At 58.1% G+C, this 15,251-nt stretch overlaps 1 protein-coding gene across 1 annotated transcript in view; it reads right to left on the reverse strand.

Moving 5' to 3' along the window:
• The window catches only part of LOC144935394 (uncharacterized), a 37,713-nt gene extending 24,489 nt beyond the window's left edge, over positions 1–13,224 (reverse strand). Inside the window, exons 1-4 of the mRNA XM_078861985.1 lie at positions 11,861–13,224; positions 10,855–11,492; positions 2,198–2,535; positions 884–1,100 (exon numbers count right to left, since the gene is read on the reverse strand). Coding sequence (XP_078718111.1) covers positions 884–1,100; positions 2,198–2,535; positions 10,855–11,490 — 1,191 coding nt within the window. The 5' untranslated portion in view covers positions 11,491–11,492; positions 11,861–13,224. The remainder of the gene's footprint in view (positions 1–883; positions 1,101–2,197; positions 2,536–10,854; positions 11,493–11,860) is intronic.
• Between the last annotated feature and the right edge of the window lie 2,027 nt (positions 13,225–15,251).

The raw sequence follows: 15,251 nt of genomic DNA on the forward strand, positions 1-15,251 counted from the left end.
TCGCCAGGAGCACCTATGAAGGCCGATACGGCACACGATGCGGTGGGTGGCCAACACCACGCCCGACCGCCTTTGTCTCCCCAGTGGCGATGTTTACACACCGCGCCAGGTACTCATTTGAGGCTGAGTCGACCTAGGGGAGGCCCACGACCGATTCAGATAATCGTCACTGGTGTTGGGCAGTCTCGGGTCGCCGGGTTCGTAGCGCAAGGCGATAACTGCGACACTACCGCTCATCATACGCACACACACACAATGCAGCATGACTAATAGTAATGGTTATGTTTGCAGATGGCAGCGTTATTCGGGACATTGCAGTGGAGTTGGTAACGAGCTGCGCGCGGACAAGCGCTCGGGGAAGGCAGAAGCCAGAAAGCGGCACGACAGCGCCGACCCTTGCCCGAGCTCCGTCGTCCTTACACGTTGACGATTTGCATTCGAATGTGTGGCCAAAGTCAATTTTAACGTGGGAGGAACACACCCAGGGGGGAGGGGGGGGTGTGGAGAAACCCCCCACACGTGCGAGGGGGCGCCACGCTCTTTACCATCCGCAACGGATACAGGTGGAATCAACAACAACAACAACAACAGGCGAAGACATGGCACGTGGACATGAAGCCAGCGACGTAACGGCGCGCGGGAGACGGGGAACAAATTGACGCGGAGCGCGATCGATCGTCGAGTGTTTGAGGCACGCCGAGCATGGGCACGGCTCCGCCACCCTCCCTCCACCCCGGGGCAGCCGGGGAGAGACACGGACGCAGATCGCTCTCGACTTGTCGCTCCAATCACAACAACAACAACCAAACGATTGAGCAGGGGCAGCAGCAGTTGCACGTGGCGAGGGGCGGGGGGGCAGCAGTGGGAGCAACAAGGGCAGCACCTTGATCTTGCGCGGGTCCAGGATGATGTCGGTGTTGTCCTCCACCACGATGCCCGTGCGGAAGTTGAGGACGAGGTCGACGAGGAAGAATGTGTCGGAGACGACGTTGAAGATGATCCACGGCGTGGTGGTCTCCTCCTTGATGAAGGTGATGCCCACGGGGATGATGATGAGGTTCCCCACCATGAGCAGCAGCATCGTCAGGTCCCAGTAGAAGCTGCGGAGACAGGGATAGAGAGATTCCGTGTGGCCCCGCGTTGGTTGTTGTTGTTGTTGGTGGCGGAAAGTGCTGAGCAGGCGATGAGAAGCCCCCGCACCGCGCACGAGCGGGGTGCTGCCACCAGCGCTACCCTCAGCCACGTTTGTCTCCCCCGCGCTGATGTTTACCCCACCCCCCTCGAGGTACCCATTGGTTAGTAATTTTAGGGCCGAGTGGACCTACGGGATGCCCAGGTAATTGTTGTTAACATTGCCACCGATGTCGTGGCTGGGGATTGAACTCGGTCGGCTGGGCTCGTCCCCCCTGGGGCGCGGCGGTTGGCGCAGTGCGCTAACCGCGGCGCCACCGCTCCACCCACGTGGAAGAAGGCTCTCACGTAACCGGACCCCCCACGAGGATTGACCCCACGTGAGGGTTTGGGTAAGTGTTAGTCCAGGGCCACTGCAGTGTGTCCCCGTGTCTCAGTGTCCCCCTGTCCCCATGTCCCCCTGTCCCAGTGTCCCCCTGTTCCGTGTGTCTGTGTCCCCGTGTCTCCATGTCCCTGTGTCTCCCTGTTCCCCTATACCCGTGTGTCCGTGTCCCCGTATCTCCGTGTCCCCAAATCCCCGTGTCTCCCTGTCTCCCTGTCCCCGTATCCCTCTGTCTCAGTGTCCCCCTGTCCCCGTGTCCCAGTGTGTCCCTGTTCCCGTGTGTCTGTGTCCCCGTGTCTCAGTGTCCCCATATCCCCGTGTCTCCCTGTCCCCGTGTCCCCCTGTCCCAGTGTGTCCCTGTTCCCGTGTGTCTGTGTCCCCGTGTATCCGTGTCTCCCTGTCCCCCTGTTCCCCTATCCTCGTGTGCCCCTGTCCTCATGTCTTCCCCTGCCTCCCTGTCTCCGTCCCCGTGTCTCCGTGTCCCCATATCCCTCTGTCCCAGTGTCTCCCTGTCCCCGTATCCCTCTGTCCCCGTGTCTCTGTGTCCCCATATCCCCGTGTCTCCCTGTCCCCGTATCCCTCTGTCCCAGTGTCTCCGTGTGCCCCTATCCCCGTGTGTCTGTGTCCCAGTATCTCCGTGTCACCCGTGTCCCCCGGGTCTGAGCCAGACCCGTGGTCCCGCACCGGAAGTCGCTGTAGGGGTGGATGATCCAGAGGCCGGCCAGCTTGACCCGCTCCTGCTCGCGCTCCACCGCCTTCTGGCTGCCGAACATGCGCAGCGAGAACTTGTTCACGCCGGGCTGCAGCATCGTGCTGAACTGCCTCTGCATGAAGCTCGCCTGGCTGCCCCGCGTCTCCCCGATCCCCTCGTCGCCCACCCCACCGGGACCCCCGATTCCGACCCCGACCCCTCCGGGGGTCCCAGACATCCCCTGAGTTACACCGCCTCCTCCGCCACCCGGCGCGCAGAGGATTTGCTCTCCGCTGTCTGCCTTGAGAAACGCCACGGAGGGGTGTCGAACCTGGAGGGGTGGGGGGGGGGAAGAAGGTTGGAAGGGGATGGGGTGGGAGAGGAGGTGAAGTGGTGGCACAGAACTCAAAGGTCGAGCAGTCGTTCACTCGCGCCACTGCTGGAGAACTCTGGAGGGAATTTGGGCCACTGTCCCACGTTGCCCAGACGCGTGTCGGCATCGGTTGGTGGGGCGTTACCAAAACTTCACCCCACCGCACGGGACCCCTCGACCTCTTAAACTGCGCTGGCACCTCCAGGAGTGGCAACTGCTGGGACCCTCCGTGCCACGCCAGCGACGCCTGCTCGGGCCGGGCAATCTCGCCACGTGTGAGGGGCCCTACGATGGCAACCACCCCCAGGCCCGCCTCGTGTGCCGCAGGCTCGCGGTGACAGGGTCCCAATGGCCAGGGGCTGCGACTCGGCGCGCGTAAGGAGCTTGGCCAGAGTGCAAACTCACCTGCCAGACTTCACCTCCTGCTGCTGCTGCTGCTGCACCGCAAACTCCGTGCCGGGGAGACGGAACCAGAGAGAGAGAGGCAGACGGGGGAGAGATGGGAAGGGTCGATGGGGGGGAGATGGGGGGGGGGGGATATGAGGGAGAGGGAAGGGGAAGAGAAATGGGAGAGAGATGGGGGAGAGAGATGGGGGAGAGAGATGGACAGAGAAACGGGAGAGAGATGGGGGAGAGAGATGGACAGAAAATTGGGGAGGGAGATAGAGATTGGGAAGGCGAGATAAACAGAGGAGATGCGGAGAGAAATGGAGGAGAGAGACCTTTGCGTGTATTATTAAAATTGCTACTCTTAGGGGGAGGGCTAGGCAGGGCAAAGGGCGAAGGAGGGAGAGTGGAAGGAAGAGTGAGGACGAGGGATGGGGGGAGAGAGAGTAAGTAGACGGGGAGAGAAAGGAGGGAGGGCAGTAGCAAGCGAGGGGGAGGGAGGGAGAGAGAGAGAGAGGATATGCAAGGAGGGAGGGAGGGAGCAGCGCGTTGCTCGGGGTCGGAGATGGATATCGATTAAGACCGCGGTGTCACGCAGGGTCACAACGAGAGGACGCGAGGAGGGGGAGGCGGCGGGACGAGGTGGGAGACGGTGGAAGGACAAGCGAGGAGGTGGGGCGAGGTGGGAGGCAAAGGTGTGGGGGTGGGGGGGGAGTGACGCTCCAAGGATGAGTGGGAAAGCGTGATGAGGTGGGCGTGAGATGGTGGGAGCAGGGCAGGGGAACGGAGTGTGGGGAGGTGTGGGGAGGAGTGTGGGGAGGTGTGGGGAGGAGTGTGGGGAGGTGTGGGGAGGAGTGTGGGGAGGTGTGGGGAGACTCCCAACCCGCTGGGCTGCCACGGGGGGACCCAGTAATCAGGACAACGTCGGCCCAACGTTCCACGTGGAGGCAGTAGAGCAAGTGGGTCCGCAAGCTCGTATCCAGAACGTCTCTCAGGCGAAGCAAACTACGTCCCTGTTGATGATGGCAGTGGTCAAGCATCTTAGTGGCAGGAGCCTCCTGCTCGCGTCTTGAGACTCAGTGAGGCAGTTGTCGGCTAGCGGGGGGTGGGGGGGGGCACGCTGCTGCACGCGGCTGCCCGTTATGTGGAGCCAGCAGCAGCGGGGGTTGGTGGATCACGCACGGATGCTGCCAAACTCCCTTCCCGCGGGCGTCGAGGGGGAGCCGTCCCCCGGCTCGCCGGGAGAAGGCAGTGCAAGAGAATCGAGGCTCCATCTGTTCCGTCTGCACGGGATCGAGCGTCGCCTCCTCGCACGCGTGGGTTTTACTCCGAGGGGTCCGACTTCTACCCACATGTCGGCACTCATCATTCATTGGCCGATGGCTCCTGAATAAATAGAGGACCGCGGAGCTCGGGCAATTATTGGGAGCGCCGGCTGCTCACTCCGTGGCTGCTGCTGCTGCCTTCCCGCTCCCCGTCTGTGGTTCCTCCTCCCGGCGCCTTACAAGGTGACAGTATTATTATTATTTAACAAGGTGACAGTATTATTATTATTTAACAAGGTGACAGTATTATTATTATTTAACAAGGTGACAGTATTATTATTAACTTTCCAACGTTGGGCCGACGTTGGCAAGTGGTTGTAACCGTTGGGCCGACGTGTCGTCTTCACTGGGTTCCTTCGTTAACACAATGGCCATGTTACATGCATGACTGCTCTTATTGTTATTATAGTCGTAAGTGAGTACAGCGGTCGTTGGTGGTTCGCAAGGCACTGCTACGAACCCGATTATCCGAGTTCGATCCCCGCTCAGGACCAACAGCGATGGCAACACATTTGAGCTGCCCAGGCCCCCCCCCCCCCTTTGCCGGGGCGACTCGGCCTGCAACGAGGAGCTGGTTCCGTGTGTACAAACATCAGCACCGAGGAGACAAAGGCGGCCGGGCGTGGCGCTCACCACACCCACGCCCTCGTGTACCGTGCCGGCCCTGCATCGGCGCGCGCTAACAGCACTTGCCCCAACAGTCTGTCAAAGGCTATACGGGGGATCTTTGTCTTTTTTGTAATCTCTTATTGTATCCGTTGGAGTTGCGCGTCTGCTGTCTGTCTCTGTCTGTATTTATCGTCTCTCTCTCTGTGTTTATGCATTTTAAGAAAACATTGATTTTTATGGAAGGATAGAAATGACACCGCATACGGAGAACGATCTTCGTCTTTGTACGGGTGAGTGATTGGGGAGGTGAGAGGCAGGTGGATGATTGGACAGGTAGGTGAGTCAGTTTAACACGTAGGAGGCTTTCGCGACCAATATCATCCATAATAGAGGTTTTTTGGGGGGTTAGATCGCGTAAATATATAAAAGTATCGTTAAAACCCGACACCACCCGACACAGCCAACTAGTAAGAGTTGTCATGTAAACAGAACGTGCCAATTCGTCACGAGTACAGCACACCGGTGTGTTGAATGAAGCTGGTTGTAATTACTGGAGAAACTTCGTACGCAGATTGTAAATGTTGTGGCTTGGCTCTCCAACACACCAGTGTGCTGTACTAGTGACGAATTGGCCACGTTCTCGGACCGCATCCGTGAACATAAAGCAGACCTGAAACACGGTAGGACAAACACCTCAGCCGTGGCAGATTACTGTTACAATTCAGTGGGCTCACATGACATTGACTTCTCCAAGGCAGAGGTTCTCTGCAAGCCATCTGGCTACCATGAGAGATTCGTTCATGAGGCGATCCACATATACAAACACAGAGACAATTTCAACCGAGAAGATGGATTCTGGCTCAGCAATCATTGGAAGGACGTAATAAACCATTTCGGATCTTAACTGATTGTTGTTCACGTTTACGGTGACTTTCAGACCGCAGTCCACTCACTGGCATTGACTGTGTATCTTGTGTTCTCCACAGGGAATGCATTATTTGCTCCGCTGCGGGTCTCCTTTCACCGCTCTCCCATTCACATGTTTCATTGCTTCTACATACTATTAACATGCCCTCCCTTTGTTAATGCTACCCCCTACCCCCTCCCTTTGATGCTGCTAATCCTGCATAATGCATGGGCATAATATGACTTTGAACCCCCCCCGCCCACCTCCTACGCATTTCCCATGAATATGCTAAATTCCTCTTGATATGCACATTATTTTGTTAAGGCGCTCTTCTTCCACCTCCAACCCAACTTATATATAAGCTCCAAGCTTGGCAGTGTCTCATTCTTCACCTGAAGACGGCTGCTTGCGTTGTAGCCGAAACGTCGTGAGAATTATTTTATTATGTTTTATTTTTATTATTTTATTACTTCCCTTCTACGTGACTTAACCAAAAGAACCAAGAAGATGGCCACGTTCTATTTACGTGACAACGCTACTAGTTTGCTGTGTCGGGTGGTGGCGGGTTTAACGACACAATTATATATTTACGCGATCGAACCCAAAAAAAAAAAACCTCTTAGGGTGGGTGATTGGACAGGTGGGTGAGTGATTGGACAAGTGGGTGATGGAACAGGTGGGTGAGTGGACAGGTGGGTGAGTGGACGGGTGGGTGATGGGACAGGTGGGTGATTGGACAGGTGGGTGAGTGGACAGGTGGGTGGGTGGATAGGTGGGTGAGTGGACAGGTGGGTGATTGGACAGGTGGGTGAGTGGACGGGTGGGTGAGTGGACAGGTGGGTGAGTGATTGGACAGGTGGGTGAGTGGACGGGTGGGTGAGTGGACAGGTGGGTGAGTGGACGGGTGGGTGAGTGGACAGGTGGGTGAGTGGACAGGTGGGTGAGTGGACGGGTGGGTGATGGGACGGGTGGGTGAGTGGACTGGTGGGTGAGTGGACAGGTGGGTGAGTGGACAGGTGGGTGAGTGGACTGGTGGGTGAGTGGACAGGTGGGTGAGTGGACGGGTGGGTGAGTGGACAGGTGGGTGAGTGGACAGGTGAGTGAGTGGACGGGTGGGTGAGTGGACGGGTGGGTGAGTGGACGGGTGGGTGAGTGGACAGGTGGGTGAGTGGACGGGTGGGTGAGTGGACGGGTGGGTGAGTGGACAGGTGGGTGATTGGACAGGTGGGTGAGTGGACAGGTGGGTGAGTGGACAGGTGGGTGGGTGGACAGGTGGGTGAGTGGACGGGTGGGTGATGGGACAGGTGGGTGATTGGACAGGTGGGTGAGTGGACAGGTGGGTGGGTGGATAGGTGGGTGAGTGGACAGGTGGGTGATTGGACAGGTGGGTGAGTGGACGGGTGGGTGAGTGGACAGGTGGGTGAGTGATTGGACAGGTGGGTGAGTGGACGGGTGGGTGAGTGGACAGGTGGGTGAGTGGACGGGTGGGTGAGTGGACAGGTGGGTGAGTGGACAGGTGGGTGAGTGGACGGGTGGGTGATGGGACGGGTGGGTGAGTGGACTGGTGGGTGAGTGGACAGGTGGGTGAGTGGACAGGTGGGTGAGTGGACTGGTGGGTGAGTGGACAGGTGGGTGAGTGGACGGGTGGGTGAGTGGACAGGTGGGTGAGTGGACAGGTGAGTGAGTGGACGGGTGGGTGAGTGGACGGGTGGGTGAGTGGACAGGTGGGTGAGTGGACAGGTGGGTGAGTGGACGGGTGGGTGAGTGGACGGGTGGGTGAGTGGACAGGTGGGTGATTGGACAGGTGGGTGAGTGGACAGGTGGGTGAGTGGACAGGTGGGTGGGTGGACAGGTGGGTGAGTGGACAGGTGGGTGAGTGGACAGGTGGGTGAGTGGACGGGTGGGTGAGTGCTGCTCCGCATGTGGATGTGTGTGTGAGGAAACTGGACCACCCACAGAAACCCTCCACGCGTACGAGGGGACACCACTGAAATGCGCTCCACAGACGGGTTCATGGTCCCACACGGCAAGCCACTTGGTCGAGTTGTCATGGTGTGGCCAGTCGCTTCTGAAAAAACTAAGTTAATAGCTCAGTGGGCCTTATTTGATAAGATAAAAAAACATAGTTTAGTTTCATCTGTTTATTTCTGAAGTGATTTATTGACCATTCCTATACTTTGCATTTCTATCGTGTTTTTGTATCGTTGTTGTAACATTCTGATCCTCTCCGACTGGACATCTGTAAAAAAGAGCTTTATAGCTCATCAGATTCCTGCGGACTAAATACCGATTCTGATTCTGACTTGCTGGACTCCCACCGCCTTGCTACTTCGCTCGGGAGTTTCACACATCGCTTCGTGATCCACCAACCCTTACTTAAAAGTGCTGGATCACAGGCAGGCGAGCGACTATTCAAGGCGAGTCCTCTCAGGAGAATCAGCGGTGTCATGTCAAGAAGGTCCATTGCATGAAACGTCAGCCTCTATGTATTTTGTAATTTTGGTGCCCAAGGTCACTCTTGGAAATTTGACTCATCCCGGTCTCTTGAGTTCACACCCTGGTCACAGAACATCAACTTTGAGCCACTATCCTCTGGTGAGTGATATGAGGTTAGTGAACGAGAGCCCACAGGTTAATGAAGTCGAGTGATCCCTGAAGAACAAGCAGGATTCCGGCCTGGACGCACATCGAGGCCGCTTTACAGAAGAAAGCCAAGACCGGCGCAGCCTTCGTGGACTTGTCATCGCCCTACGATAAGTGTGGGTTATGAGCTTGATGTTGAAGCTCGATTAGGACCATTCCCTGCCTCGAAACAATACTCCTCATATGGACGATGCTTCACAATAGGCGACTGCGTGTCTCTATGGGCGACAAATTCAGCTCACAGCGGTTGCTCCACCATGGATTGCCACAAGGTTCGGTGCTCGCGCCAACGCTCTTCAATCGCTACACGAGTGACACGCCACCAACCAGGTCACGCAAATTACGACATGAGGATGACCTTCGCCTGGCAACGCAAGCAGCCACTTTCAACGACATCGAATCCACTCTGAACCAAGACCTAAACACCATGGAGGATAATTTTGCCGGAAACGAAGGCTCCCCACAAGACAACAGTCACATCACTTCACCTTGACAATAGGAGCACCAAGCACACTCTTGAGAGTGACCTTCTGCAGCACCGCTGTGCGACACGACCCCACTCCAACCTATCTCGGAGTGCAGCTGGACCGTACGACGACCACCTGAATAAGGTAGCCACCAAGACCCAAACAACGGTCAACCTGCTCCAGAAACTTGCAACCACAAGCTGCGGAGCATCAGCACCCTCAGTGCTACGGACATCAACGATGGCCCTCGTGTACCCTGTAGCCGAGTGCTGCGCACCAGTGTGGACCAGAAGCAGTCACCACTCCACTTGTTGATGTCCAACTGAACACTGCAATGTTTTGTGTCACCGGAACCCTCGAGTCGACCCCAACACCCTGGCTGCCCGTGCTGTCACCAAATCTCTGTCCCACCCATCTGCCGCAACGCTGCGACCCTCCGGGAAGGCCTGAAAATCGAGGGAAGCAGTCGCCTTCCCATTCACCGGGACCTCAATAACGTCTCTCGGCATCGCTTGAAGTCACGCCAAGCTCTTTAGACCCACGCGCTGAACCTTCATCAATGTGAGCTCAACCCGATGAAGCGTGGGGAGCTGAATGGAGTTCAAAAGAACTCACAAACAAACACCACCTTGTGAAGACCCAACGCAGAAGATCACTGGGTTCGATCTTCCACGAAGCTCATGGTCCACCATAACCACACCCACTGCACAAACCAGGGCAGTAGATGTCGGTATCTGATGCACAAATAGTAAATTAAAACGCTCCAGCGTGCGACTGTGTTTCATCCAGAACAGACCGTAGTGCAACGCTTAACGACGCAATAGCAGATCCACAAATACGAAGGGGACTTCACAGCTGCTCCTGACCCGGTTGTGTGCCTTGATAACCACCTGCACGTGAAACTGCAGTTGTTGCTCTGCATCTGTTGTACGACAGAAGAAGTGAGTGCCTACAAGTGAGTGGGTGAGTGAGAATTCATAGGTGAGCGATGTTGGGTGAGTAAGTGAGAGTCCATAGATGAGTGAGAGTCGACAGGTGAGTGAGGAAGGGCCCCATGTGAGTGAGATCCCAGGTGAGTGAGAGTCAACAGGTGAGTGAGAGTTCCCGAGTGAGTGAGAGCCCCCCAGGTGAGTGAGTGAGTGCCCCCCAGGTGAGTGAGTGAGAGCCCCCCAGGTGAGTGAGTGAGTGAGTGAGAGCCCCCCAGGTGAGTGAGTGAGTGAGAGCCCCCCAGGTGAGTGAGTGAGTGAAAGCCCCCCAGGTGAGTGAGTGAGAGCGCCCCAGGTGAGTGAGTGAGTGAGAGCCCCCCAGGTGAGTGAGTGAGAGACCCCCAGGTGAGTGAGTGAGAGCCCCCCAGGTGAGTGAGTGAGTGAGTGAGAGCCCCCCAGGTGAGTGAGTGAGTGAGTGAGAGCCCCCCAGGTGAGTGAGTGAATGAGTGAGTGAGAGCCCCCCAGGTGAGTGAGTGAGAGCCCCCCAGGTGAGTGAGTGAATGAGAGCCCCCCAGGTGAGTGAGTGAGAGCCCCCCAGGTGAGTGAGTGAGAGCCCCCCAGGTGAGTGAGTGAGTGAGAGCCCCCCAGGTGAGTGAGTGAGAGCCCCCCAGGTGAGTGAGTGAGAGCCCCCCAGATGAGTGAGTGAGAGCCCCCCAGGTGAGTGAGTGAGAGCCCCCCAGGTGAGTGAGTGAGTGAGAGCCCCCCAGGTGAGTGAGTGAGAGCCCCCCAGGTGAGTGAGTGAGTGAGAGCCCCCCAGGTGAGTGAGTGAGTGAGTGAGTGAGAGCCCCCCAGGTGAGTGAGTGAGAGCCCCCCAGGTAAGTGAGCGAGTGAGAGCCCCCCAGGTGAGTGAGTGAGAGCCCCCCAGGTGAGTGAGTGAGTGAGTGAGAGCCCCCCAGGTGAGTGAGTGAGAGCCCCCCAGGTGAGTGAGTGAGAGCCCCCCAGGTGAGCCCCACCTGCGCAGGCGCTGCGGGCGGCCTCCCCCCGGTCGACAGCTGCTCCGTGGAGCCGCGCTGCAGGAGGCCCAGGGCCGAGGCGGCCGTGCGCTTGTGTTTGGCCAATGCGAATCCGGCGCGCTCGGGATCAGCGTTGGCCACGAACTCGTGCGCGGACCTCACTGTGGCCTGCTGCCGGTCCGCGTGCTGCTGCTGCTGCGCGCTGCGTCCCTGCAGCTGGTGGTGCCGCTGCTGCTGCTCCGTGGCGTGGAAGATGTCTCCGTCGCTGAGGTCGTGAGCGCGGGAACCACCGCCCCCGCCACCCCCTCCGCAAGACACGTTCCCGTTCGACACGGTCCAGTCGTCCTCCCGCACCGCGCCCGCCTCGGCCACGGTAGACGACGACGATGATGATGATGACGAGGAGGGTGCTGCTGCTGCTGCTGGTGGTGGCGGTGGTCCTGACGCTGCCCTGGCTGCCCTGGCCGCCCCCTCGTCCGGGCCCCCCCCGAGGTTCGGGGATGGCAGCGCCCGCAGTCTGATGCCGCGGCCACGCTCCGCGTCCCCGTGGCTACCGCCGCCACCGCTCTCCTCTCGGTCCAGGATCGGTTCCTTGTGTCGCGCCGAGCTATACAGCCGCTTGCGGAGCCGCTCCATGGCTACGATGCGTTGTGGGGGGGGGGGAGTGAGAGCAAGGGGCGGGGGGAGGGGGCAAGGGGGGACTGGGGGGGGGTCACATGCAGGTAAGGGCACGAGAGGTCGGGTGGGTTAGGGTCCGGTGAAGGTTCGGGTCGGGGTATTGAATGCAAGGGGTACGCCCGGGGGAAATGCAAGCGGTGAGGGTAATGTTCAGGGTCAGGCTACAGGTGAAGGTGAGGGTCAGGGTAGGGAGCGAACTCGGTCCGGCACGGCTCGGGATGTGGGCGTGGGAACGCGACCCGGGACGGGCGCGCGCGCGCGTGCGGGACGGAGAGGCGAGCGGACGGGCGGGAGGGAGGGACGGTGGAACGGTGTCACCTCGTCTCACCTCGTCTCACATCTTCATCATCCCAACATCTCACATCTTCTCAGGTCGTAATCATCGTCTTCATCATCATCGCCGTTGTCTCTCGCCGTTCTTGTATCTCGCTTCGGCAGTGGTCGTCATTTGTGATTCAAAAATTAAAATGATCATCATCATCACCATCGTCTGATCCTCTCCTTGCTGCTGCTGCTGCTGTTGTGGCTATTGTTGTGGATGTTGTTGTGGATGTTGTGGCTGTTGCTCTTGTTGTTGTTTCTCTTGACGGTCGAGTCGGATTTTTTCCTCTCACTTCGTTAAGAATTCCACTCCAGCTTCTCGTCGACCGATAATAAAAAAAATAAAATGTAAAACAAATCGCCCGAGCAATCCGTGCACGTCCGCTGTGCTCTGCTACATCGCCGTCGTTTAAGAGAGACACGGGGGTAGCACAGCAGACACCCCGAGACGCGCACACAGAGACATGGGACACGCAGAGGACGATCTCACGGCAACAGAAACGAGACACAGACAGACACACACAGACACACACAGACACACAGAGACACAGACACAGAGACACACAGAGGGAGAGGGGCACGCACCGAGGGTGATACAGACAGGGACAAAGATCCCCCGTGTAGCCTAAACAGACTGTTGCGGCAAGTGCTGTTAGCGAGCACCTATAGTCCTATACGGACACACACAGAGGCACGCAGAGACACGCAGAGACACGCACAGAGCAACAGATAGAGAGAGAGAGAGACCGTGACACACAGACGAGAGACACACACACTCAGACACACGCACAGACAGAGAGAGAGAGAGACACACACACTCAGACAAAGGTACAGACACACGAACAGACAGAGACACACACTCAGAGGTACAGACACACGTAGAGACAGAGCGACACACACAGACAGCAGAGAGAGAGACACACAGATAGAGATACAGACACACGCAGAGACGGAGAGACACACAGACAGAGATACAGACACACGCAGAGACGGAGAGACACACTCAGAGGTACAGACACACGTAGAGACAGAGACAGAGCGACACACACAGACAGAGGTACAGACACACGTACAGACAGCAAAGAGAGACACACACAGACAGAGATACAGACACACGCAGAGACAGAGAGACACACACTCAGAGATACAGACACACGTAGAGACAGAGACACACGCAGAGACAGATACAGAGCGACCCACACAGACAGAGATACAGACACGCAGAGACAGAGACAGAGCGACACAGAGATACAGACACACGCAGAGACGGAGAGACACACACGCAACACGCGAGTCGCGGTTGTTCACATAAGCGCGCCAGGCGACACGCCTTCTGCTGCTGCTGCCTCTGCTGCTGCTGGTGATGGGGGTGATGCTGGTGATGGGATGGGTGGGGGTGACGTTGGTGATGGGGGGAGGGTGACGATGGTGATGGGAGGAAACGTGATGCGTAGTCACGGACGCAGGGCGCGCATGCGTGGGGCTGGCCGCCCCTGCCTCCCACCCCGCAGCGGCAGTCGGGGTTTCGATTTCGCGTCTTTAGCCCGAGGGGGAATCCGCACCGAGTCTCAAGACCCTGGTTCAGGAGGGTCCTGCCAGTAGGGGGGGGGAGTGGGTGGGGGGGGGTGCCGTGTGTGAACCCAAGTGGAGGGATTTTACGGTGTCATTTCTCGGCATTGGCGATGTCGCTTCGGCCGATGCCAGCAACGTCGTGGTGTGTGGGAGATTTTGTTTTGTTTGATAACCCGAGCAGAGCACGGGGAGAACTCACCGCCTCGTAGCTGTCAGCCCGTGCGGTTTAGCCGTATTATTGTACGGGGAAATTGAGTAAAACATGTTTTTGTCTATTTATTTTGTGGTTCTCCCTTGTGATGGGACTTTGTGGGATGAATGTTGAGATTTTTCAGGGGCACGGGGTGACCAATACGGCCTGAATTGATCTGTAACAAGCTCGGGAGCTGACAAGGGGTTGACAGCCATGCGACCTGTGCCCGAGTTGAGAGTCGAACCCACGCGCTTCTTGCTGTCAGGGACGAGTCCCACCACGAGTCCCACCACTGCACCCCCCGCTCTGCAATATCAGCAGCAGCAGCAGCATGGGTAGCAGCTACCCCCCCCCCCCCTGTAATACCAGCAGCAGCAGCATGGGTAGCAGCTACCCCCCCTGTAATATCAGCAGCAGCAGCAACATGGGTAGCAGCTACCCCCCCTCCCTGTAATACCAGCAGCAGCAGCATGGGTAGCAGCTACCCCCCCCCTGTAATACCAGCAGCAGCAGCATGGGTAGCAGCTACCCCCCCCCCTGTAATACCAGCAGCAGCAGCATGGGTAGCAGCTACCCCCCCCCTGTAATATCAGCAGCAGCAGCATGGGTAGCAGCTACCCCCCCCCCTGTAATACCAGCAGCAGCAGCAACATGAGTAGCAGCTACCCCCCCCCCCCCTGTAATACCAGCAGCAGCAGCATGGGTAGCAGCTACCCCCCCCCCCCCTGTAATATCAGCAGCAGCAGCATGAGTAGCAGCTACCCCCCCCCCCCTGTAATACCAGCAGCAGCAGCATGGGTAGCAGCTACCCCCCCCCCCCTGTAATACCAGCAGCAGCAGCATGGGTAGCAGCTACCCCCCCCCCCCTGTAATATCAGCAGCAGCAGCAGCATGAGTAGCAGCTACCCCCCCCCCCCCTGTAATATCAGCAGCAGCAGCATGGGTAGCAGCTACCCCCCCCCCCCTGTAATATCAGCAGCAGCAGCATGGGTAGCAGCTACCCCCCCCCCCCCTGTAATATCAGCAGCAGCAGCAGCATGAGTAGCAGCTACCCCCCCCCCCCCTGTAATACCAGCAGCAGCAGCATGGGTAGCAGCTACCCCCCCCCTGTAATACCAGCAGCAGCAGCAGCAGCAACATGAGTAGCAGCTACCCCCCCCCCTGTAATACCAGCAGCAGCAGCAGCAGCAACATGAGTAGCAGCTACCCCCCCCCCTGTAATACCAGCAGCAGCAGCAGCATGGGTAGCAGCTACCCCCCCCCCTGTAATACCAGCAGCAGCAGCAGGGGTAGCAGCTACCCCCCCCCCCTGTAATATCAGCAGCAGCAGCATGGGTAGCAGCTACCCCCCCCCCTGTAATATCAGCAGCAGCAGCAGCATGAGTAGCAGCTACCCCCCCCCCCCCTGTAATACCAGCAGCAGCAGCATGGGTAGCAGCTACCCCCCCCCCCTGTAATATCAGCAGCAGCAGCAGCATGAGTAGCAGCTACCCCCCCCCCCCCCTGTAATACCAGCAGCAGCAACATGGGTAGCAGCTACCCCCCCTCCTTTGCAGACCCTTGTGGGACGGGGGCGCGCTGGCCTCAGGGTTCCCTCTTCTCACTCCACGCACGTGGCTCTCGCTTCCACGTC

Source organism: Lampetra fluviatilis, chromosome 13 (genome assembly GCF_964198595.1).
Source record: "Lampetra fluviatilis chromosome 13, kcLamFluv1.1, whole genome shotgun sequence".
Taxonomy (NCBI): domain Eukaryota; kingdom Metazoa; phylum Chordata; class Hyperoartia; order Petromyzontiformes; family Petromyzontidae; genus Lampetra; species Lampetra fluviatilis.